Source organism: Amphiprion ocellaris, chromosome 2, assembly GCF_022539595.1.
Source record: "Amphiprion ocellaris isolate individual 3 ecotype Okinawa chromosome 2, ASM2253959v1, whole genome shotgun sequence".
NCBI classification, from domain to species: Eukaryota; Metazoa; Chordata; class Actinopteri; family Pomacentridae; genus Amphiprion; species Amphiprion ocellaris.
The window spans coordinates 35,300,154-35,325,728 of record NC_072767.1 but is presented as its reverse complement, the minus strand read 5'-3'; the positions used below and the strand labels follow the sequence as shown (position 1 = coordinate 35,325,728).

Sequence of the window (25,575 nt, the reverse complement as noted above, 5' to 3'; positions counted from 1 at the left end):
CGTCCTGTGTCTTATCAGTTAGATCCTGAAACAATGGACTCTGCCCCCGCAGGTTTCAGCACCAGGACTGTACTGAGGGGCTGCTTCAAGTGCCGCTGTCCTCCTTGTGGCTTCCCCCTCACGACCAGATGTCCCTTTCTGGGCTGGAGCCAAAGGATTTAGCGTACAACAGGAAGAATGGCTAAAAAAAAAAATCAGATAGCTTGTCACCAGTTACTGTATTTTACATGAGCATTTGGCCAAACATAGATCCACCTGACCTCTATTGTGCAGCAGAAGCAGAGACAATCTGAATCTGTGTGGATGGCACTGCAAATGGAAAAACACGATCACTAACTATAAAGATTTCCATGCAGGATTTAAGAGATTTGTAGTATGTCGAGCATTTGCAGGAGCAAAGATTTTTTTAAAAAGGGGCAAAAAAATGGAATTGGGAATTCAATATACACAGTTTTATTTACATTGACACATGTAATAGCAACACATCAAATTTACACAGTAATTCTAATGCTTTTAATAAATATGCAGCAAAATGCAGGGAAGCTCTCAAATGGTAGGGGAGCAGAGAAATGAAAAAATAATCTCTATTATTCTGAGACACCTCCTTCCTGCCTGGCGGTAGAATTTAGTAGTATCATATTTACTGATATTGCCGTGAATACTGATCATCGTTTTACGAGCCTTTAGAAGCAGCTCAGCAGTTCTCAAGTGAACTGGCAAAACTGTCTGAAAGGACGATTAAGCCAAAATTAAAAACATTAGTGAATCTTCTGTTAAAGTAACCATGGTGATAGAGACACAAGCAGCTTCCCCGGTCGAATCTACAGTAGGAAATCTGTGCACACATAAGAAAATACAGCATAATAAAATTTTCTGCATCATTGTACCATATCTTCATTAAGATAAACATCTTCAAAAGCATCAACGTTACTTTACAATAAACGCACATTCATATTTACAAAAAGACAAAGCAGTAAGACTGTGGGGTTTTAGTAGCCTAAAGGACTTGATGAATCTTTAGTAGTGGCACCTCTTGACAGTAATTCTTTTAATTATGCAATCACACAGACATGCACCCACACAACCACTCAATCACATGTAAGTTCACTCACACACACAAACAGGACACTTTCCTGGTGCTCTTCAGAACAACATCCACCAGTGGGAAGAAGGGATTCAGAAAGGCCTGAACTGACACAGACTACTGGCTGAGAGGTGCTGAAAGTCCCACTTCTGAGGGAGGAAACAGCTGGACACAAAGAAGAAGAGGAAAACCAGCTACTGGCTGGAGAACAATGAGATGACCGACACAACGAGCTCTGTCCTCAGTGTCGACATGTGAACAGAGAGCAGTTGAAGAGCCTCCGTTTTCCTCTGCCTTGTCACCTCAGGGATTACTGCAGTCCACTTAATGGCATTTCACATGAGCGTCGCCTTGACTTTATTCGTGATATATACTGTACAACAGAGAACTACAGCTAGCACGGGTGCTGAAAACAGACCAACTGCCTGTCAGCCACAACACAAAGATTCCTATTTTCTTGTCCTTCGTGAAGGTGAACAGAAAACACATCTGAGAAATGGCAGTACCTGTCTCATGCTTGTAAACAAATATCATACACTGGATGTGGCAGGAGAGGAACTATATGAACCTGATTTATTTACACCTTTACAAGAAAAAAAACTCTTTTTCCAGCAGTCAAAAATGACCTGTGTATGTAACAAAGCCAAGACGAACACTAAGACTTCACAGACTGTTCTCTTTGTCGTGACTCACATCTCCTTGCAGAGCATCACCTACAGATATGTACACATATACAGTCAACAAGAAAATAAATGAAAAGCTAGCGTACCATGTCTATACCATATCTCTGAAGACAACTGTGTGTGTTGAGGGAATCATGCACTGATTCATGGTATGTAATAAGGTCCAGTGAAGACGGTTATTTGCTCTCTACATAGTGACATCCTACATAAAAGAGCATTTAAGTATTTCCTAATCAACCTGAAGCACTTATGGACTCTAAGCATGGCCAACCATGCTGTCTTATAGCTTATATAGCAGTGTCTCAATAACTCAATTTAAATTGGCCCCCGAAAAGTGTGTCCTTCATATGATGTACATCTGAACAGGTGGAAATAATACTGACAATAAAAGAGTTTCCAAAAAAATAAAGAAAGCTGCATTATATGGTGTATGGAACGATGTGAAGTTCAAGTGCCTCGAGTGCTTTTTTTTTTTTTCCTCCAACAACTGCAACGGCCAACCAAAAAATAAAAACTCTACATCAATCTCCATGACAGAAAAATAACAAAGAATAACAAAACACAAAATGTAAAAAGGAAAATAAACCTCCAATAGATAGATAGAAAGAAAACAGAATATGGTTTTTCAAAAAAAAAAAAAAAAACAAACAAAAAAACAAAAAGACAAAAAATGTGTCGGAAACATGTAACTGAAAAATAACAAAACAGATAACAGTGTAATAATGAACTTAATGAAAGATTTAGAGTAACAGTTGAAGTCCTGCCACCCTCCCCTGGTTCCTTTACAGGTCTTTGTGCTGTGAGCACAGGAGCATTAGTCCAAGTCTCCTCCTTGTAATTAGTGTACATTAAAGGTGATAGCAAAGACAAAAGTCCTTTGTCATTCTTTCTGTTACTACATGGCAATTTACCATTCAGTCTGCAACACGACACAATAAATGCTGCTGGTACCGGGGCGGTGGGCGGTTGTAGTGGTTGGGTGGTTTGTGGCGGAACATTACAGGCACTTTATGAGGCAGCCAGACAGGTCGGGTGGGTCCTTACACCCGGTGGGCTGTGAGTGTTGTCCCCTCCAGGAAGACCTCGTGCTGGACCAGTAAGGGCTGGGTCGGAGTGCTATTGCCACCGGCTGAGTCGAGATGGCAAAACGCAGCGCTCTGAGAACCGGGTTCCTCCCTTGCTCTGGGTGTCACAGGAGGCCTGGAGCTGAAGTTCAGATAAATCTAAAGAGAAGGCGAACGAGGGAGAGAGCAAAGTCTGTGAGGTCTGCTGCTGTTCCAGTCCTGCAGCTGCAATTCGTTCATCTCATTTGTACCATTTGCCTCTCTTGTAGCTTTGGTGTTGGAGTGAGGAAATCAAAAATGTAGTCATGCAAATACAAAACCTGTATAATATTTTGTTTGACATTTTAGGAAAACTGGCATTTTGCTGAGTTTGATGGGTTTGACACAACTGGCATTATTGCTTGATTGACTCCTTTGAACCCAAATGGTTTGAAAGGCATGTTGTTTTATAAAAATTGCAAAAATTAAAAAGTTTATCAGCCAGAAACAAGTAAAGAATAATACATTTATTCAACTTTCCAGCGCTCCTTGAACTGCTCATATGTGACATTCCATTGGAAAACTTAACCAGCCCTAAGCTTCAAATTCAGATAATTCATAAATTAATCACTTTATTTTACATGTTGTTATTTAAAAATCTGCCAAAACTGAACCATTTGAAAAAAAAAAAAACATTAAAAAACTGCACTCTTCAGTGCAACTATAAGGCTATTAGTGACTCAGCTGTGATCAACGGTGATGTAACAAAAAAAATCTGGGACCTAGGCTGAACTGCAGGCTGTGTATACAGCAAGTATGGCAACAAATCAAAAATATCAGCAGGAAAATATGTATAATATTCAGTCACCACTTATTGCAACCTGTGGCACTTGGAAAAATGTTGTAAATGTTGATTAATTTTTTTTTCAATGCTTCTAAATGAAATAAAGAAAAGCTTTCATTTCTTCTTTTTTATGATTCATGGCATCATAACTATGCCATACTGCATGGCAGACATGTTTTAGTCCTCTCTGCTTCTAGACATGGTTATATTGTTTCCACAGAGGTGCAGGACTCTACATTTCACTGAAAAATTCGCCCACAATACATCAAAATGTGACAAGAGCAAATTAACATCAAAGACACTGCTTGGGAAGGTGAATTATGACGCTTGACAGTTATGATACAGTCAGCTCAGCTTAGCATGAAGAGTGAAAGCACGTGGAGTAGCATAGGTCAGAAAGACTGTTTCTTAAGCTAAATAAGACTAAAAGTCCTCATCCATCTTAGCAGCTCCAAAAAGCTGTACCTGAGCACACGCTGAATGCCAACATAATCTCAATATATGAATTATCAGCGTATTGCGGAAAATAAAATTAGATCCATACATACACCATTTTTTTGGTTTTAATTTACATAAATAACGCCATTTTCCATGAATAAAGCCCTTTCCACCATAAACTTATGCAACAAAGGAATAAATTGGTGCATCAAGATTCTCAAGAATGCAGGAAATTAAGTGTTTGAGGCTTAAAATTTCTCTGGGCGGATCCCCAGATACACCTCTTAACATGTCCTCTCCAGTATTCAAATGAAACCTCAATCCATGTAATTAACAAATACTTAACGTGTCAATTAGTGAGCCTTAGCTGTGCTGGAGGGCAGCTTTGGAAGCTTTGCTAAAAGACAGACTGGCCGTTCATCCCATTTCTCATCTTTTTGTGGACCTAAGCTAACTTTTCTTTGGCTTGAAATTTAACGCATGAACACAAGAGTGGTATCAATCTTCTCATCGAACTCTCTGCAAGAGAACGTGCAAGTGTATTTCTCAAGTGGACTCATCTTCTGAAGCTCATGCCTTGAAGAAGTGTTAAAGCTGTAGAGGTGCAAGAGGATGTCATGAGAACAATGGAGGTCCCAGTGTGTAGCATGAGTAAATCAGATAAGCCGGGAGTTCAAACACATCTGCTCATGCTATGAGACGCTCCAGACCTTTAATTGAATTATGTGTGAACACTCAGGAGGGCTCTTCAAAAAACATTTTCCCATGAGAAGTCATATTGAACATTTCACAATCACAAAGCCAAATTACATCATGCAGATAAAGTGAATGAAAGACTTTGACTTTTTGGGAAAACTGACATCTTGCTGAGAGCGAGGCGAGCTTGATGTTACTTCAACTGATGTTACCACTCCATTAACCTTCTGAATTCCAAAACCTGGTGGGTTTGAAAGGTGTGTTGTCTTTAAAAGACATCAAAATTACAGAATTTAACAGAGCGACAAACTGTACAACCAGAAAGAATCATTTAATTTTCAACAGTCTTTGATATACTCATCTGTGACGTGCCGCTCCATCAGAAAACATTGCCAAGTATTTGCTATTGCCAAATGTTTAAAATCACGTCATCAAAATCGCTCATTCTATTGTTGCCATCAAAAATTCACTAAAAATAAACCATTTGCAGTAGTTGGATTCTGTAAAATTTTTTTTTTTTTAAAATAAGATTTTGCACTTCTTGGCAAATGTAAAGCTATTGGTAACTCAACTATGACCAACAGTCATTTTTCAGCTGACCTAGGTTGAACTGCAGGCAGTGTTTACACAAAGTAGATAGCAGAGAAGTGTGGAAACAAATTAAAAATGTGAATATTAAAAAGAACATAGTATTATAAAGAACATAGAGAAACCATTTTGTTACTAGTATTGGTAACACCTGGATAAACGCTGTACGTGCTGATTCCAGGGCTGCACGGCGGCTCAGTGGTTAGCACTGTCGCCTTACAGCCAGAAGATCCCCGGTTCGTGTCTCAGCCTGGGATCTTTCTGCATGGAGTCTGCATGTTCTCCCTGTGCATGCGTGGGTTTTCTCCGGGTACACCGGCAACTGATGACTCTAAGTTGTTGAGTGTGATTTTTTTGGGTCTACCTGTAGCCCTGTGATAGACTGGTGACCTGTCCAGGGCATCAGCTGGGATAGAGTCCAGCCCCACTACTACCCTAATGAGGATTAAGCGGTTATAGATCATGGATAGATGGTAGCTGATTACATGTTTTTTTTAATTTTTGTAAAATAACTAATAAAATAAATTAAACTTATTTGACACGATAACTATCTCATACTGTACAGAAGACATTTTTCTCTTTTTCTATCCATGGCTATGCTTCACATCTACAGGTTTAGGACTTAATATTGCAGACAAAATGGGTCCACAGTGAATAAAAATGCAACAGGAATAAAGTGTGTCCAGAAACTACTCGGGGTTACGGCTGGTGTTCCTTGGTTTTTGGCTTAGCAGTTTGCATATGGGACAGCTTAACTTTATGTTTGTGTCAACATTTTCTATCCTTTTTTGGTAGGGCTCTAAAATTGGGGTCAGTTTGGTCATGAACCACATCCCTTCAACTTTTAGCAGTTTAGGACCCTGGAGGGGCTTCGATTTCATTACCTCATAATCCTGTTCCAGCCTGTGGAGTCGTCTTGGTACATTATTTTCTAGGAATGTCATTTTCAACCTCGTATAATGAAGGAAAACAACATCAAAGTCATGCAACTTACATGCTTAGTGGCATCTGAAAGCTGTTGTTCAATCCTTTCCACCACTTTCCTGAAAGGGGGTCTGCTGAAGGGATCCACATCCCAGCAGGACTTCATAATCTGATACCTGCACAGCGGCACACAAACACGCAAATGCTTTTATTTGCCTGGTGTTAATTATCACAGCCTGTTTCTCTCAGTACCACTTGAAAGTTGTAACATGTCCTCATTTTTAGTTATTCTTGTGAAAAGCCAAATGCACACTCAAGAGAGCAGGCTACTATTCAACCCCTTCCCCAACACTGCATTCTTTCATAATCTCACCACTTCCATCTATCCAACCAAAACATCACTCCTTTTGATGATCTTTTCACTCATATTTCACTTCAACACGTTCTATACACACACTTGTATTCCACTTCAATTAAAAACTCACATTTCACTGGGTGCAAACTCTGGAGAATCCATCCTGTATCCTTCTTTTATCAGTTTGTAGAACTTGGCATCCACAGGCATACCAGGATAAGGACTGTTTCCTATTTGTTCAGAGGAGATAGTCAGTCACATTAAGTACCTCTAAGAGCCACTGAAACACATACATTGGATGTACAGACGCACCTAGTGAGAAGATCTCCCAAAGCAAAATGCCATAGGACCAGACGTCACTCTCGAATGTATACACACACTCAAAGATACTTTCTGGAGACATCCATTTCACTGGCAGACGAGCCTGACGGAAAAATACTCAGTGAATAGATGGAAAGCTGCAATAGATCACAATTAGAAACCTGTTTTTGTTGTTCCTATAGTAAGGGATTGACAGACGACCAGACTGTTCTACACATGATTTATGAATAGACTTCTTGCCTGAGGTCTTTAACATACCTAACTCAGCACATTTGTAACCTTCATACCTGGCACTCAAGAAAAAATGCAAAACACACATATCCTGTGAATTTGACAGGTCTCAGTCGGCTCACACATTCATGTCATTTAGAAATACCAGTACTTGCCTGCCACAAGCCACATTAATGGTAAAGGTTTATGACACTATGTCTCGAGGCTACCATTTTAAAAGCTGTCCATTATTTAAGGCAAGCAAGCTCACACAGGACTGATTACAGCCATCAGCGCTCAGTAAATCTTTTGGAATATCGCAGTGTTAAATCTGGTTTGTGGGGTGACAATGTTGAGCTTTCTCACTGGTGACAATGCATCAACCAGCAAAGATCAATTTGTCTTGAAGACAGCACCAAATGTGCTGATGGAAATGGAGGTTACTGCAACTAGGAGTAGGACGGAAAAACCCACGAAGCGTCTGAGAAACGTTTGCCATGACAGCGTTAAGAGGATTGATTACAGTCTAAAACAGCCATATATGTTAACATCAACAGTGTTTGTGTATTCTCACTGCAAGAAGGGGGAGACTAAAGTTCCACAGTGCAGGTAATAGAATACTATATCTGTGGTGACTAAACTGATAAAACAAAAGAGGTCACTGCAAAAACACAGAAAAAAATAAAGCATGTTCAAATAAAACTTATCTGTTTTATGAAATTAGAGAAGATACTGCAGTTCTCCGAAAACAGGATAAATATCTAAGAAACTAGTATTTGGAGAAATGTACTTCTATGGTAAGATATAGTGCAAACAAAACTAAGTTTGTTTTGCAGACAGGTTCATCAGATAACTGTGGAGTTACGTAACAGGAAGTTTGCATAAGAAAATAAAGTAAAAAATGATGGGGGACCTCTGGCTTTACAGTTCAATGACTGCAAACACTAAAGCTTTGGCACAAGTGCATTTGGTTGCACCAGGATTTCATAAGTCCATCAAAAGTTAATTATTCTTCAATATAATTACTTAATAACTGTCTACTTTTGGATGAGTAATTTGTTAAATTTGGCTGTGCTACAAAAAATTTGGAAAAAAGCTGTAACATCAGTGCAATTAGCAATTTTAGAAGGTCAGTAGTCATGCCTCTGTTCAATGTATTGTTTACTTAATTGTTTTTGAACATCTACTTATTGAAGAAATATGGATGTCAGAATTATTAGCATCAACATTGTAGAGTGAAAGGAATCGCTGATTTTACTAATCAAAACTTAGCATAATAATACGCAGCGTATTGTGTTTTGTTTCAGTGATAAGTAACTAATTTTTTGTCATTTTACTTATTTATTTTTCATTTGATTTATTTATTACTCTTGTTTATCCGTCTTTTAACATGTTTCTATTATTGTCTTGTTTCACTGTAGGCCTACTGAATGTATTGTTTTAAATGTCTTTTATTTTTTCATTTTTTCTTTTGTTTAGTAAAGGACTTTGTGCGCAATACAATTAAAGTGTGACTGATTATAACAAACTACACTGATTTTAGAAAACGCTTCAAATAAATACGTTACATATCAACTGTATTCCATATGACTTCTTTTACTTATTACTTTGAGCTACATGTTAGCAAGCTAGCATTAGCTTTGTCAGTCCCATTAGCAATGCAAACTTGCATGTTAACTTATCTCTACACAAAAAAACGTAAATATTTTTTGTGCTACGACCTACTTTAATTTGTGTTAACCTTCATTTAGACACTCTTCAATTATAACTACACTTTAGTTAATTAGTTTGAAGCTACAAACTGCTAGTAGATCAGTTGCACTAAACCCAGGCTATGAAGTTCTGACTAACTACTTGCAAAAATGACTGCATATTCTGTTGATTACTTATATTAACATACATACAGCTAAAATTTGCTTTCCAGAGAGCTGGAAGAGCTCCTGAAGAAGACTTTTCCTTACAGAAGAAGGGGATTGTGGGATCTGATATACAGCATTTTTCAGCATCAATATTTTTCCAACTGATTCTCAATAAGTAAATTCAAAAAAGCACACAGTTGCACACATTAAATAATAACCTGCTATCAACACTGAAGGTTAAATGTTGAAAGGTTCTTGTTTACTTGCACATATGTCAAATATACATAAACAAAGGTTATACAAAATTTTGGCACCAAGATTTCCATTTCTACTGCAAATGTATACTGGTTCCAATTATCAGGTATCGGTCTCATTGATTATTAATAACCCGTATTGGAATCCTCCCTGAAAAAGCACATCAGCAGATCCCAACACAGTAACTCTGAAGAAAAACTCTGAGTTGGACTGAGCAGAGGAGCTCCATACAAACTAATTTATTACTGAACAAATTTGTATTAACAGTTCAGATAAACTCATCTCAGATTAAGATCAAGTTCGTGAAGACTTACATTGCCTTTAACCACGTAGTTGGAGTCTGTGGTGATGTCCCGTGCCAGGCCGAAATCGCAGATTTTCGCTACTCTCCCTTGAGTCAGCAGGATATTTCTGGCAGCCAGGTCTCTGTGAATACACTACAAAACAAATGCACTATTACCTATAAAAGCTGAGGTTATTTACATGACCACTCTGTAATTATATAATAACACGACTCATGAAAGAGGTCCTTGTTCTAATGCACTTTGGAACTGAATTTCCACACTTTAATCTGTGACACGCAATCACTGATAGTGATACATGAGCTCTCTGGCCACAGTATCTTTGCCTTCACAGCTAATACATTTTTCAGCAGCATGCTCTAACATGCATATTAGATCCGTTTACTAGCTGTGGAAATATGATCGATGCTCCCAGAAAATGTCATATCCTATAACAATTGGAGTTTTATTCGAAACATCCAGCATGGTAGCAGACGCTCACATTTTTGGAGGCTAAGAACTCCATGCCTTTGGCCACTTGGTACGAGAAGCTGAGAAGGTCTTCGTTGTCTAGAGACAGACCGTCTTCTTCGAACATATCGCTCTCAGCATCTGCCTCGACGTAGGAGCCACCTGAGAGGGCCAACAGGACAGAGGTTACTTCTCTGACAGAGTTCAAGTACTTTCCTGTGTATTTTGAGACTTGATGAATGGCCGTCTGGCTTGCCTTTGCGTAGCGAGCGTCTCTTCTCGGAGGATGAGCCGAGGGGTTGGTTGCCAGCAACAGAAGGCCTCATGGTCATGTAGCCATTCAAGCTGTCACTGTGAAGAGGAAAGGAGCAGTCTGGTCTCAGCCGAGCACAGCCACACATAAGCACGCTGCTGTCCAAATACTCTCCTCCTACGCACGTTCTGGATAGTAAATACTAGTACTCTCTTTTCTCCTCCTGCAGACAATAAACCCACTCTTTACACACAAAAAAGAACCTGACCCATCTGCGACTCTCTGCTGCATGACGTTGCGGTAGTAGTAGTCTTCCTCAAGCTTATAGCAGATGAAGGATTCTCTCTTTCTGCGCAGAAAGTTGAGCAGGTCTCCGAAGCAGCAGTACTCCGTGATCACTAGTGTAGGTCCTGCAGACACAGAAACATGCCTGATGAGAATATCGATAAAAGATAAGACATGTTGCAACCAGAGCTACAAGAAAATTTATCTCCTAAAACTCTGTAAACAAGTTTTTAGTTTCATTCCACAGATGATAACGTGGGACAACATGGTGACTGCACCTCCAACAGTGCAAGCTCCCAGCAGGTTGACAATATTCATGTGGTTTCCCAAGTAACTGAGGACTTTCAGCTCTGACATCAACGCCTCTTTCTCTGTGGCATGAGCACTTGCTGTGAAAAAAAAAAAGAAGAAGAAACACAATCAACATTTACAAAAGGATTAGGAGCAAAGTGAGCTCGAGGTGAAGTTTAATTACATATTGCGATCTTGATTTTTAAAAACTGGCTGTTGTTGGAGGTTAATTAAAATAATAGCTGCCTGTTTAATATGTTGATTTGGCAGCCGTGTGCTAACCGCAAAACGCAAATATGCACATTAATAGCTGGCTGTCTCTGTCTCTGAACACCTGCGGGTTAATTATTTATTCATTCAAACTTCTTGCGACGACAGAGTGACTGCACATTTGTCACAGAGTCAAAATAGTGACACTGCGTTCAGCCCGCTTCATTTGCATGTGTGTTGACAGTGCTTACATTTGAGCATTTTCACAGCCACCGTCATGACTGAATCTGCTTTGGAGAGTCCATATGCAGTGGCTTCCACCACTTTCCCAAATGCACCAGATCCCAGCGTCTTCCCTGAAGACAAGAAGACAGAATTAAAACTGTTATTCCCTGTCCTGTTTCCCTCCCACAAACAGGCCCCATGCCAGCATTCCTAGGACACCAGTTTTAGCCCCCGGGCTGTGTACATAGGCACCAGGACACGCAGGATCCTGTTTGAGGAGGTTTGTTGAAAACAACACCCAGAATATGTCAACAATATTGTGTTTGCAGTGAGGGAGTGGGGTTTCATCAATGATGAGCTGTGGAACTGGTTAGTCAGTAATGACCACAGACATGGTTAAAACCTTAATGCTGTGTCCATATACAGAAACAGAGTGTCTGTCAATCAGTGTGAAGCAGCCTGAGGGGTGGCAGCGATGATGTCATAGCGACTGCTCTGTTAGGTTTTATTAGTGGGGCTATTACTGAGGCAAACCCCATTTATCTTCACATCATATTGCCGCTATGGTTAGTTTACAACTAAGGCTTGACAACCAGGCTGAACAGTTTAGTGCTCCAGAGTGTCAGGAATGATGGATTAATGGAATTATGGCCTGGATACAGCACACACACTGCAGGTGATTCTCATAAAGGAGTGCAGCAGGCTCACCAAAACGCAAGTTGTTTCGAGGAAACTCCCACTGGTGATCGTATGGGAGCTGGGTGGGGTCAATGTACACATAGTTGTTCCCGTGGATTCCCTCAATGACTTTCCACTGAATCTGGTATTTGGGTTTCTGACCCGAACAAAGAAACAAAAATACACCAAAACGTGAAATACTGTGACAAATTAGCTCAAGGGGTTTCAAAGTGTTCTACTTTTTTTCTTGACTTGTCTCGAAGAGGGTGTGCCTGGCAGGAATAGTGCAGCGCTGTCTTACCTGCATGTACTTGTAGAATAGCATGATAAGGACGATGCAGAGGATGCATGCTGCTGATACAGAGCCAATTAGCAGAGGGGAGAACAGGTCATGAGGAACTCTTCTCTCTGCAAGGAGACAGAAAAGATAAGGCTTGATAGCGGAGCAGTGATAGAGCCAGTCAGGGACCCTTTCAATGGTTTGTCATGTTTACACTCTAAATGACATTGCAAAGAGGACTTAAAGTAAGCCAGGGAAGGCTAAGTCACAGTGAAGACCACTGTGATCAAATAACAGCATACTAATCCAATTACACATGTATGGATACTATAGGGTTCTCTGCTATTGTTCTTTGTTTGCACATTTTTCACTTTACTTCGTTAAGTGCTTAAATCCTTTTTGATTGTACAGTGTTGTTTTTTTGGTTCTTTTTTTACTGATTGCTGTTGTTTTTACAGCTGTGCTGGTGAGTAATTATAGGTAATCAGTGTTCTGTTCCTTTGTGTCTGGCTGGTTGTGATGCCTCATTGTTTTGCTCCTCTGTACAGTGGGGTGTAATAAGCTCTTTAGAGATAAGCAGCTTTCTCTCCACTTCAAATCTGAGAATGCAGAGTCTGCAGGAACTAATCCCCTGTAAACCTGTCAGTGGTTTCTAAAGCTTTGTGTATTCTCTGCTGCAGCTCACTGACACCTCCAAGCCTCCCACAGCCCCAGAATTCCCGGCACTGCCAGGACTCCTACTGCGCTCCACACTCTTAGCGCCTCCGCCTGGTCTGCTGTTACTCAGTGAAGCACAAAAATCCCGGGCACACGCTCCCAAAGGCCTGTCCTGCCTGGCCACAAATGCGCTCTCCTTCCTCCTAATGCTCGCCCACATACACGCTGTAGCCGCAGTTAGCCCGCCGTGTCCTGCATAAACCCAGGTCTCCAGGCTCACTCAGGGACTTTGCTGTACTTTCAGTTCCTACACTTGCACCACTTTGAGGACACTGTGCAGCAGATGGGGAGGCCGTTATAAGAGAGCGGATTTGGAGTCATAGAGTAAACAATGGACTAAAGCTAATTCCTATCATTTCATCATAGCCAATCGTTTCTGAGGTATCTCTCTCTGCTCATGTTTACCTAACAGATTACAGACAACCAACATCTAGTAGTTTATGGCTTAATCCTCCCTAAAGTCGTGCTTTCAGTAAATATTTTGAACTGAGGCTTTACTGAGGGGCAGAACTGTGAAGACTCACAGAGTTCTTAACAACACCGAAATGATTTGAGTAAGTTTTAAAGAGCACGAAATCCTTTGGAGAAAGATTTGCAACCTGAAAGTGGAGAGATTTTTATGTGTATGTGCTCGCTTGTATTGTTGACTCTGTTGCACTGTAATCTAATCTAAAGGTGAGGGCATGCAGAGGATTACATCAATTCACCAACAAACCATGCGACTGACAGGCACCTACTTTAATTCCACGTGGCCCCTATTTAGTCTACCTGTGTGCGTGCTGTTTACGTGCACACGCGACTTCAACTCACCACTAATGGAGAAGAGTGTGTAAGCTTGCTCGCCCTCCACGGTGGCTACACATTCCAGGGTGTTGAACCGTCCCCTGCTGATGTTCACCCGACTCTCCACCTCCGTCTTCCCGAACATGGGGCTGAACAACGTGATGGTGATGACATTGTTCTCCTCCTGGGTGGCGTTCGTCTGCTGGGAGCACCTGGAGGCAAACAATTCTATGTTTATTGACAAAGATTTGATGGCATCACCAAGCTATTCAAAGAATTCTCTGTCCACCTGAGTGTCTCTTCTCTAAGACACACATTCCTTTCCTGAGTCGTGACAAGCATGTGTGAGTGACAGCTTTACACAAAATGCAGAACCGTAAAAACACATCTTCATATTTCAGTGTTTGACCAGCAGTTAGTTTTGCCAGAAGTAATAATGCTGAGGAATTTGTTCTATGCTCATGAAATAAGGATGAAATACGTCAAAATAGCTTGAGGCTCCATACTTTACTGCACAACACCATAAAGAGCAGGTGTTGTCCAAGTGCTCTCTGGTCATAGGCTCACAGACATACATTTGCGTGCCTGGAGTGAGAGTGAACGTAATGAGTGCTAATTGGATTTGATTGCAATTAAAAAAAAATGACAGGATAAAGTTCGGATTATCACTTATGATTCATTGGGTGTACTGCTCGGGATTGGTGTTGCTACAGCAACCAGATGCTCCTCCCTCAGCACATTTTACGTTTGACACGAGATGAGCCGCGTCCAGTTGTATCCGGGCAGACATCCCGGTCGCCTACCAATCACAAGTCAATTCTTTCCAATCCCCTGTCACATGGGGGTCATCTTATCACTGTCAACCAATCACAAGTCAGCTCCGTCAAATCCCACAATCCCACATTCCACCGTCATCATCATTCCCGACTCTATCCAATGCGTCTTTACTATGACCTTAAGGACCCTCCAGATGCACCTCAGGTGAGTTTTGGAAAAAGTTGCCTTGTGAAAATGTAACTACAAACAAAATATAGATCTGATACTGTGGTCGGAGGCCCTGCAGTAACTGGGCAGAGCCGTGTGCAAACATGGAGAATACCCATTAAAGCATAAAGAAGTTTGCAGAGATCCGACAAAGATCCTCATTTCACTGCTGTTAAATAACTGCTAGACAGACACCTGTTGTTGATTATCCAGACATGCACGTCTCACTACCTTTTAAAGAACCATCACATTTGTCAGCACAAATAATGATAATGACTGGATTGCTCAAAGCACTATATTTATTTGAAAACACATGACAGAGCTTAGGCAGTTTTTCTTCTACTTAGTCAGTATGTGAAACAGATGACCAATCTGACTATTACTCATTTCCAACTGATACAAGTGTTTCAGGCTGTGGTTGCAAGGTTCAGTGTAGCAATGCCAGCATAGTCTGCCTGTGCTTTCTTCTTCTTTTCACCTGTAGAAGAATTTAAGAAAACCCTTCGCATAGATCATCTTGACAATGTTCCGCATTCATTAAATATATTATGTGTCAGTAAGCATATCAAGGTTTGAAATTAATCATGTAATTATTTTCTGATTTTAAAAAAATTATGACTCATGACTACAACGGTGGAATTTGGTCCAATTTCCTGTCAGCTGTCAGCACAACGCTTTGTTTGACGCAGGGGAGTGTGACATCATACTTTCTAATTCAGCCCCACCGACTAAAAACAGCAGGAAAAGTCAAACAAGAACAGAAAAGCAGGAATCTGCCACGAGAAGCAAACAAAACAGTCGTAACTTTGGCAGAAGATATTATTTTCATGTAGATAACCAAAAATGACAGTCAGGAACTCATCAAGAATCAAACGTTTTCAGGTCTTTAAAAATCTCACCTGACGTACGGCTGCTCACAGTAGTACCAGGTGATCTGGGGGGCAGGAAACCCCTCAGCCACACAGCGGACCTGTCCATCCACTGGGCCCTCATGAGATACAATCTCAGGCTTACCTAATGAACAAAAGTTAGAATAAGTTATGTAAGCTTCTCATAACATTTATCCCATCGCAATAAACCTCGGTGAGCTGCAGATGCAGGGTGTGGTGAGGGTGGAGAGATGGAGCTCATTTCATACAAAGAAAAGGTCAGTTCCCCCATGTCGGCATATAGATGCAGTGTGGAACAATGGAATTCATTATGTGGCTTAAGGGAACAGAAAACCTTTCACAAAATCTATGGCACCACTTACTGATTACAAAGATGGTGAAAGTCTGATTTACTGAAGCGTCACCATTGGAGGCTTGGAAGGTATAAACTCCACCCTCTGACATTTTCAGCCGCACCAGCCTCAGCTCACTGCTGTAACTAAACAGAAAAAAGTTACACTTTTAGCATGAATACATTCATTCATTTATAATAATCTCTAGTGAATTGGGTATTTTATTAATCCTTTAATTGTGCTGAAACAGAAAACAGCGGATTTATATTTAGTCACAATTAGTGGAGCCTGGGAAAGAATTTAAAATGTCCAGATAATTGCATTTTAGATTATAACCAGTCCTTCCTTTGTCTTTGACCCTTTGTTGCATATCTGCTCATCCTCAGGATACCCATTAGAAATATTAAAAAATGTAAACCTTTTCAGTCTGTTTTTCTTAAACATATTACTACTAGCCATTAATGTGGATTTATTGATTTTTATCATTACGAAAACAGTTTCAACAGCTGGGTTCTCTTTGAACATTTGCTTAGGTGAATCATGTCCAAGTCAGTAAGAAATGCTGAGACATGTAGACTCTGCAGGCTTGTATAATATTACAGAATTGTGTATTTTTCCCCTACTCAGGTGTAATATTACAGATGGTCATGGTCTGATTTCCTGTGAAGCCTTTTATAAAATGTTAGTTTCACTAGAAACCCTGAGGTGGGGCTCAGTGTTTCAGCTGCTCTTCTCAGGGAACTGTGAACTGCAGTCAAACCACAGATGCTAAATTCCACCAAGCCAAAGTAACGAGCTTTTTCAGCTATGCGTAAAGACACAGGGTAATGTAAAGTAAGTGTGTGTTTGTGTGTTGTCACACCTGTATGCATTACTGTGTGTGGTGATGACGTGGTCGCTTGTGTTTCTCAGCTCTTGGTCCATGAAGCTCCAGGAGAAGGTGTGAGGCTTTGGATAAGCCTCCATGTTGACTCTCAGAGAGAAACTCTCGCCGGAACGGACGTGGATGGTCTTGTTGTTTGTGGGTGTTAAACTGATGAATCCTCTCTCTGAAAAATGAAAGAGGGATACTGTTGCTAAACGTACTGAAGGAAGACTTGAGGCCATATTTAATGGAGCCGAATGATGTGAACGGTGCTGGTTTCAAGACTTACTGATTAGTCAGAGTAACTCAACCCATGAAAATGAAGACTTCACAGTTGGAAAAGACAAACAAGACACTGAATCGCTCCACATATGTACATTCGAAGCACAATGTCTGACATTTTGGGAAACACGTTTGTTCCTTTTTTGGTAGAGAATTAGAAAAGAAGAAGATTGATATTGCTCATATATCTGCAAATTACATTTAAGGCTTCAACAAGCATCCAGTTAGATGAAAGGATTAATAGCACTCTCACATGTGGATGATGACTATAAAGCTACTAATAGTGTTTTAGTTTATCTTAGGTTGCTTGACTAAAACCAGTTTTCTGTAATCTCATAATTAAAGTTTATAACGCATGCCAGGCAATCATTGGATCAAGAATTATCAGTTAATCCATGATCATCATGGCCATACAGTTGAAGTTGAAGTGGTTGCTACCCTTAAGACATTTTTTTTCATATATAAATTTGCAGGCCACTTTAGGGTGGCTTGAACCCTTTGTAGAACCTTTTTCAGAGCCATTTTCAGAGGAGAAAAAAGTACCTATTAAATTGCAGGTCTCTATGCTGATTGGTCAAGCTCTAAGAATACACTGTTGATTGGTTAAATTCAGAGAAGACCACCAGCACCAGTTGTAGTCTTCTCCTTGTCATTGTCAACAATGTAAAATTCTTTAGCCATATTGGCTAATAATATTTCTCCATCGTTCTATTACCTCTGTGCTCAAAGAACTGGAGTTACATCCAGTGACTACTTTTGCCGCACACTTGGGGTTGATGTCCTACAGCACAATTGGAGACAGGAAGGCTTAAAATGGCTATAGTTCCTGTAAATGCTAGTATCACCTCGCATCTTTCACAAGTTCCTGCAATAAAAAGTTACCTATTGACATAATTTGGTCATTAAAGGTGCTAAGTTAAGAAGGCAATATTGAAAAATTGCATATTGTTGTTAAGCTTTCAGGCAGAATATTGTATGCTAAGCTAAGCTAAGCTAAGCTAAGCCAGCTTCTGGTTGTAGTTTCATGGGTACCATTTAGACACATAAGTGAGATATATCCTCGGCTGAAACTGTCACCAAGAACGCAAATTTCCTAAAATGTCACACAATTCCTCCTTTACCATTTGTTTTTAAAATAAAAATTGTGAACTTTAAAGCTGCTGTTTGCAGTTTTATGAGGACACAAATGAAATATGAAGAAATTCAGCACAAGAATGAAAAGCCTTTGCTATCATTGATAAAAAATTGAGACTGGACTGTTGAATTTCATCACAATGGATTTAGTTTTCATCAGTTTGAAAGCAAAGTTGTTTCTCCATACAACAGTCAAGGTAATTTTAAACCAACTTTTGAAATCTTGATTTAAAAAAATAAATAAAAGTCTTATATTCGACTATTTTTCCATTAAGTGTTTTGCAATGATTAAACTAGGCTGCATAGCAAACCAGATATTTGTCAATTGCTAAAAAAAAAAAAAAACCTTAAAAAAGAAGAAACAAGCAAAACTTTGGCCATCTTTGGGACATAAATCCCTCAGGAATTGTTTAGAACCAGGATAGCTGTAGTTTTTCTTTCATATCAACTGGTTTCGGGTAAGTTTTAGGAAGTCGGAAGGACAATAAAGGAAGTGGAAACAAAGAGCTTAACGTTCACTATATCAGAACATACTCAAAAGGGCTTTTCCATCCCCCAATATGCAAATTAACTGTTTTTGGAAAAAGTCAAAAAGCGCCTTAATAAAATATTTTTGCAAAATTGGATATACTTTTTTGAATTTTTATTAACTTTGTCTAAGGCAATACATCAAAATCACATAAAACACATTATGGAAACTTGGCTTAAGCTGAATTTCTGGAGTTTCTGAGCGCAACTTTAACTACAAGCCGATCCCGCCATTTACTCACCATAAACATCGAGCCACACTGACTTGGTGCTGGTCCCTTTCTCGTTCCTAGCTTCACATTTGTAGCTCCCGGCATCTTGCGGCCTCACCGCTGCAATTTCCAGTGTGGCGCTGCGCATGTGTGTGAAGTGCTCGGTCAGGATTCGTGAAGCACCGTCAACCTTTGCTGGTTGCTGTGGATACCAGACGGCACCCTGTCAACGCCCAGAGATCTCTAGAGATTAACCCCGTCTGCATTTCTATCCTGACCAAGCAAACACAGACGCACAACCACCTGCATGCGAGCGTGCACACACACACGGACAATCACACGCTTACAGTAGTCTGCAAGATAAACACACAACCAAGATCCTGAAGCTTAGACTGCATCAACACTAACCTCTTTCACTCTCGTTTATTAGTACAGACAACAGGAAGACACAGGAAGAAAACTCTGTTCTCAGTAAAAGGGAAATCAAATTGTCTTTGGTGTTTCTGACACTAAAAGATTTGTGTTAGCAGCTCATTTGGGACTAAGTGGAACAGAAATAGCGAATTTTCATACAACTCAATACGTCAATAGAGATCTAAGTTGAATCTTCCACCAGCAGAGCACAGTACACTGCAAAGACAAGGTAGAAGGGTCTCACCGAGCCAGGTGGGGTGACCCACTTCAAATGGATTTCTCCATTGACATTAGTGGTGTTGCAGGTGAGGGAAAGACTCTCATCCCGTGTAAGAATCACTCTTCCAGACAGCTGCATCTCGATTACAGGAGGGGTAGCGGGTACTTAAAGAAGGAAAATAAACCCACATGAATTTGCATGAAAATATCAGATTCTTCACTCGTGCACAATAAAGATTCCACAGTCAATGCACATTTACTTCACACAGGCACATCACTGTACCTGGTTTCACTGTCAGGTAGTAGTCATGTGACGTGACGCTCCTTCCCATGAGTGTTCCCGTGCACACGTAGCAACCTTCGTAGGCGTTTTGTGTGTTGCGAATGACGATGCCTTGCTCCAGGCTTGCAGAATACTGGAGACCAGAGGCCAGAGCTCCACTTGAGCATGTTTCCAAGCGCAGATTTTCCAAACTTGGATCCGTTGCCAGGCAGGGAATGGAAGCAGTCTCTCCTTCACGAGTGAGAATGTTGAACACCATTGGTTTTCTGAAAGGATTTTCAGGATCTGCCAAAAAATGCAAATGCACAGGTGGTGTCAGAGCTGTTAGCAGGGCTGCAGTTTTATAGCAATATTTTGTTGTTTTGACTTCTTGCCAGGATGGTGAGCCATGCAATCCTCAGCGCAATCACCCATCAAATGAAATGGATGCTGATGAGCGTGCATTTGTAGACTCTATTTCTAAGACTTTCATGAAATCTGTGAAAATTCCATGCATTTACATTCAACAATACTCTGTAGTAATAATACTCTATTTATTTGTGTTTTTACCTGGAATTGGATTAAAAAAAGCCTTTACAAGCACAGAGGTTTCCCAGAATTTAGTGTAGGCAGGTAAAGTACAATCTTATCTCGTTTGCCAGGTATCCATGCAGCTCAGATTTCCAGAAAATCAGCAAAACAAATGATTAAAGCGCTTTCTCATTCACTAATATCATCAGCTTGCGTTGCTAATTCTCCAATCAGGTACTATTGGAAAGCTGTAGAAGAAGACCGTGCAACAGAATGGTGTAATTGAAAGACTACCAAGGAGACAGAGCAGAAAACAACGCTATGCAAATGTGACATTTGTGATGAATTTGAGGAACTCCACACAGAGCGGATGTTTTCACCTTGTTAATCTCTTCAGTGGAACAGAAGCTGCAATGAATGTTGAAGTCAGATGCTTTATGTTCCTCACTGACTCTTAATTACGCTGCACTTAATCAACACAACCACTTTCACGGCGCTTTAAGCCTGAGATGAACATTTTGTTATTACTTTTATTGATTATTTTATTGCTTTTTTGTGCTATTTTTATTTTTCCCACATAACCCCTCAGGTTTGCATTTTTATTTTGAAAATGCACATAAAAAGTGAATCAATGGAAATACCCTCAATGTTCACAGAGTTCTGTACTCAGCATCAGAGCAGTTTGAAGTTATTGCTCATGCAGGCAAACACAAACAACTTTATTTGCGGCCCTGTTAATTTTTGGATCTGTAATACTGAGGCACACTTGACGTTGCCATGGTAACCATTGGTATTGCCAAATCAACCAGGACTAAAATCTTAAAGATTACAAGTCCAAATCTAGTAATTCCAGTTCAATTATTTTCTCTTATTTGAAATTTGTAGCAATTTACAAGAACATGATCATGATCTGCCAACATGAGTTGGCTGTGTTTTTCAGGTTCCGTTTTCTCGGCAGAGAGATCTAATCCTACAGAGGCAGAACCAGTTATAATGATGAAACACTACTTTAAAGCAAGTCATTTTTAATAATTGTACACACAGTACAGGCCTCAAATCTATAAAGTAGATTCTGCTGGTTGTCTCAAAGGTTGATGCAGGGATTGTAGCGTGAATGATCTGCACATGATATAAGCCTGCAGTGATGGCAGTGGGCCAAGAGGATGTGGGGGTGACACAGAGGAGGAAACACAGTAAAAGTCAGTCATGGACTCGATAAATACTCTAGAATCTACTGTAACTGTCCAGGGCAAAGTTACAAACACCTTCCTCTACAAACACACCCACACACTCTGCTCTGTGTCAGCGAAGCGAGAAAACGCCAAAAGATTCTGTCTGCTGTTCCCTGCAGTCTGTTTCCACTTTCACTAGATTTCAGCTCTCTCACACACAAACACCATACAGTCTCACACAAACACACTGCAGCACCGAAACACGTCCAGCTACCTTTCACATAGACGTAGATGGAGGCTTGCTCCTTGGAGCTCTCGTCCTGGCAGATGTAGCGTCCCATGTGAAGAGGGAGAGCCTTGGGGTAGTGCAACGTCCACATCCCATCGATCTCCTTCGCTCTCAGCGGCTTAGGCCGGTCCTCCCGCCTCCACTGCGTCCTGCTCTCACCTTTGCAACGCAGGTCGAAGGCTTCGTTGAGCGGGACCACAAGGTAGGACTGGACAGGAGTGATAATGGGCTTTGTGTCGCCTATGGTGGGATACAAAAGGCATTCCAATGCATATAAAACATAAACAATATCTGATGAGCAAAGCTGTGGAATTTTTCACAACAAATAAGCCCCATTTTACCTCAGTTTGGGAGAAAGATTGGGCATAATCATGTCCGCATTGTTGAAACACTAGTGTGGATTTAAAGACGTGCAGATTGGGGTCCTTTTTTGTTCTTTTCTTTTTTCACAAACCTTAAAGGTGAATTATGCTACAGCAGTAAAACTTTATCCTCACCGTGAAGGCAAAATGCATTAACATCTACAACCCCACAGCATTCCTGTGTATTATAGGAGCTTAAAGACAAAATCCCTGATGCAAAAGTAAACAACAGGGTCGTCCACATCAGACTTTAAAACATAGGATTTGTACCTGCCATCACACCCAAATTGATTGACATGCCTTTTGATACACAGTCTAACACTTGATAACATGGACTTAAGTATAAATTCTTCTGAAAAAGCTTCGAGCAGTTCAGTGTTATTCACAGATTATTCTTTAGAACTAGAGAAAAGTATGTTGTATTTCACAATAAGAGAGAAAAAAAACACAAAAATCTGGTGGAAGTGCTGGGATTTATCTTAGACTCCTTTGAAAGATCCACTGTGTGTGTGTGTGTGTGTGTGTGTGTGTGTGTGTGTGTGTGTGTGTGTGTGTGTGTGTGTGTGTGTGTGTAAACATCCCTATGCAATACAGTTTGACTGTTCGAAAAAAAAGTGATTCTCTTTGGATTCTCAACCTCCAGACATTCCAGTTGATTACTGTAAATACAAGGCCAAAGAATTTAAGTGCAGAGTCATGTTGCATACAAGCGAACATGACATTCCTTCTGCATTTCACCAGACATGGTATAACCTAAAACAACAGCATGAGCTGCTTTCTGAAGTGGGTGGTAACCTAAAGATTTAATCGGTTGCACCAACTGGAAACAGGTGGGGACAGTGACTGTCGAATGTTTTTGTGTTCCCTGTGAAGACATCACTTTTTCTATTGAAGCCACATGTGATAAACAGATCTGGACTGTGGACAGTGAGAGTGCTGCTCATAGAGATGTTCCCTCCATCCTCCAAGCCACACTATAATACAATTTATCAATAGAACACACTTCATGCCATGAAGGGGGATACTAGTGTGAGAAGGGTGTGGTGGCATCACAGACTTATCCTAAATGCTGAAATTTGTCAAATCACAGAAGAGCAAACAGCAAAGTATCACTATACAAAGACGGCTCTGTTTGGGGACCCTTAATGTAGCTAATTGCCCAGTTTGGAGAGTCCCGTCTGTGCACGGGTAAATATTTGACTACTAACTGTGATATTTAACACAAAGCTTTGGGCTCAGTGTGGATGTGACAAGATAAAAAGGAGAATCTACTAATAATGCATGTAATGGCTCATTAAATGAAGTCTTTCAGGTGCTAGATAGTTATTAAAACATCCAAAAGCACAAGAAAACGTGAAAAATGAATGTGGTCTGCATCCATCTATGCGCATTATGGCAAACTTCATGCCTTATTGCATCACATGACAGGTAAGCCTGTGCACACTGCCTCGAAATGTGGCACTCATTCAAATTCCCTGATGATATCAAGATGGCGAGATGGTCAACTATCTCCCACTGGCACCATACACACACACACACACACACACACACACACACACACACACACACACACACACACACACACACACACACACACACACACACACACACACATATTGTCAATCAGATGGAAATTGTGCCAGAAAACGTCCGCCTGATGCCGCCCGGAGCTGCGCCTGCACGGAGGGCGCAACAACGGAGCGCAAAGTTAAACAGCATCACTCGCGGTTCACCACTTGTTTCTGCACAGACAGCCTGCACGGACAGCTTTCCATAAATTTGCAAAACCATCTCTGCGGGAAAATCCCACACTCTGTTTCCTGACTGGATATAAAAAGTGGAATTTGAATGACAAACTTGCATATTATCAGACATAAAACCCTCTGTAAAACCGCGTCAGAAAACAACTGAGTTTTATTTTCAAAGGCAGAAGAAATGCTGAGGTGTTAATAGTGTGACCGTTGATTATGATGCCAAGCGATAATCGTTGCAACGTGTTTTTAAAGTCATCACCACAACAATGCACAACTGCACAGTGTTAAAGTCTTAACGCTTGTCAACATTTATCCCGAAATTGAGCGATTAAACACGCATGCTGCACAGTCCTGCAAACAGCTGCTGCTCCTGTATGTTTCCTAGGAATAAAGAGCTGGCAGTACACGAATGACGGTTATGTGCGGCTCTATGTGCGGTTCAAACCCGCTTGAACCTGTCGCCTACACCGAGCAAAGCACGAGCAAGAAATCCTGTTACTCTGCGTCCTGCTTCACCTCCACGGTTTGATTACTTTTTCTGTTAATGGCGCCCTGCTTTCTGAGTAAAACATTAATTATTAAGTCGCTCCAGCATCCAGATCGTCAGTCAGAGTATCCACTTTCCTCATTAGGTTTCTGTGACTTCAGGTTGTCTTAATCAGCACCCTGCAGATCTGGCTGCTCCCAGAACAAAGGAAAGTCTTGAAAATACGTACGACGAGGGCGTTGCAGAGTAATTTACTTCACTATATGCGAGTTATCTTCATTTTACTGCTCTAAAGGGGGGTAAATGACCACAAAACACTACCGATCCTATCGTTATTCAGAAGCGAACAGCAACAAGTTGCGTGCGTAAAGTGACAAGTGCAAAAGCAGAGCCTTACCTGGACGGAAGGTCAGCTGTAAAAAGACAGACAGCAGTATCCAGTGGTATTCCATAGTTATTATTCCATGGGTCTAGCTGTGAAGGTGAGCTCAGTGCCTTTTACGCGTAAGGTGGCTCTGCTCTACTCTACTCGCCGGAGCGCGTCGGAGTTGTGGGAAGTTGACTGCGGGCTCTGATAGAAGCGCACTTACAAGTCTTTAAAGGCACAGATGCTCAGTTCAGCTCGCAACAGCAGCAGCAGCAGCCGTTGTCTGTCTGCAAACATGCTTGTTCTCCTGGAGCGCGCCAGAGGGACGGTGCGGGCCGACCAGGTATCTGACTGGCTGTGGCGTCAACAACATGTTTATAGGAGCCGCTGGTGGAGCCTATTACTCACACGGTACACTGAGAGAGGGAGGTGTCGCCTGCTTCCCGACCAGAAAAAAAACGTACTCAGAGGCAGAACGACAGATCAAGTTGAAGATACATCCAGCCACTCCTGATTTTTACGCGTTTTGTCCAATAAATCTTATTTATGCAGCATCCATTTCAGCAGAGGAGACTATTATAGCGGAGCTACTCAGGTATCTTTTTTAACAACCTTCTGTAATAATGTATTTTTCCACATTTTTACGACATAGTGATAAATAAAGCTGCAAAAAATCCTAAATTTGCAGCCCACACACATTTTTATGAACTCTGGCAT

General features: G+C 40.9%; 1 protein-coding gene across 2 annotated transcripts; it reads right to left on the bottom strand.

Moving 5' to 3' along the window:
* Window positions 1–430: 430 nt before the first annotated feature.
* kita (KIT proto-oncogene, receptor tyrosine kinase a) lies at window positions 431–25,259 on the bottom strand. Of its 2 annotated transcripts, none has more exons than XM_023271823.3 (21): window positions 24,889–25,259; window positions 21,874–22,128; window positions 19,918–20,202; window positions 19,660–19,799; window positions 19,032–19,224; window positions 16,843–17,029; window positions 16,011–16,126; window positions 15,658–15,772; window positions 13,802–13,986; window positions 12,296–12,402; window positions 12,025–12,151; window positions 11,343–11,447; window positions 10,869–10,979; window positions 10,574–10,715; window positions 10,309–10,403; window positions 10,084–10,214; window positions 9,615–9,737; window positions 6,968–7,079; window positions 6,786–6,885; window positions 6,371–6,476; window positions 431–2,990 (listed from the first exon to the last, which is right to left on the bottom strand). In XM_023271823.3, exons 1-21 carry the CDS (start codon window positions 24,941–24,943, stop codon window positions 2,808–2,810), a joined length of 2,973 nt encoding a protein of 990 aa, XP_023127591.2. In that variant the 5' UTR covers window positions 24,944–25,259; the 3' UTR covers window positions 431–2,807. The 2 variants fall into 2 exon arrangements, with proteins under 2 accessions (XP_023127591.2, XP_023127592.2); XM_023271824.3 differs by having other exon boundaries at window positions 19,032–19,203.
* Window positions 25,260–25,575: the final 316 nt, after the last annotated feature.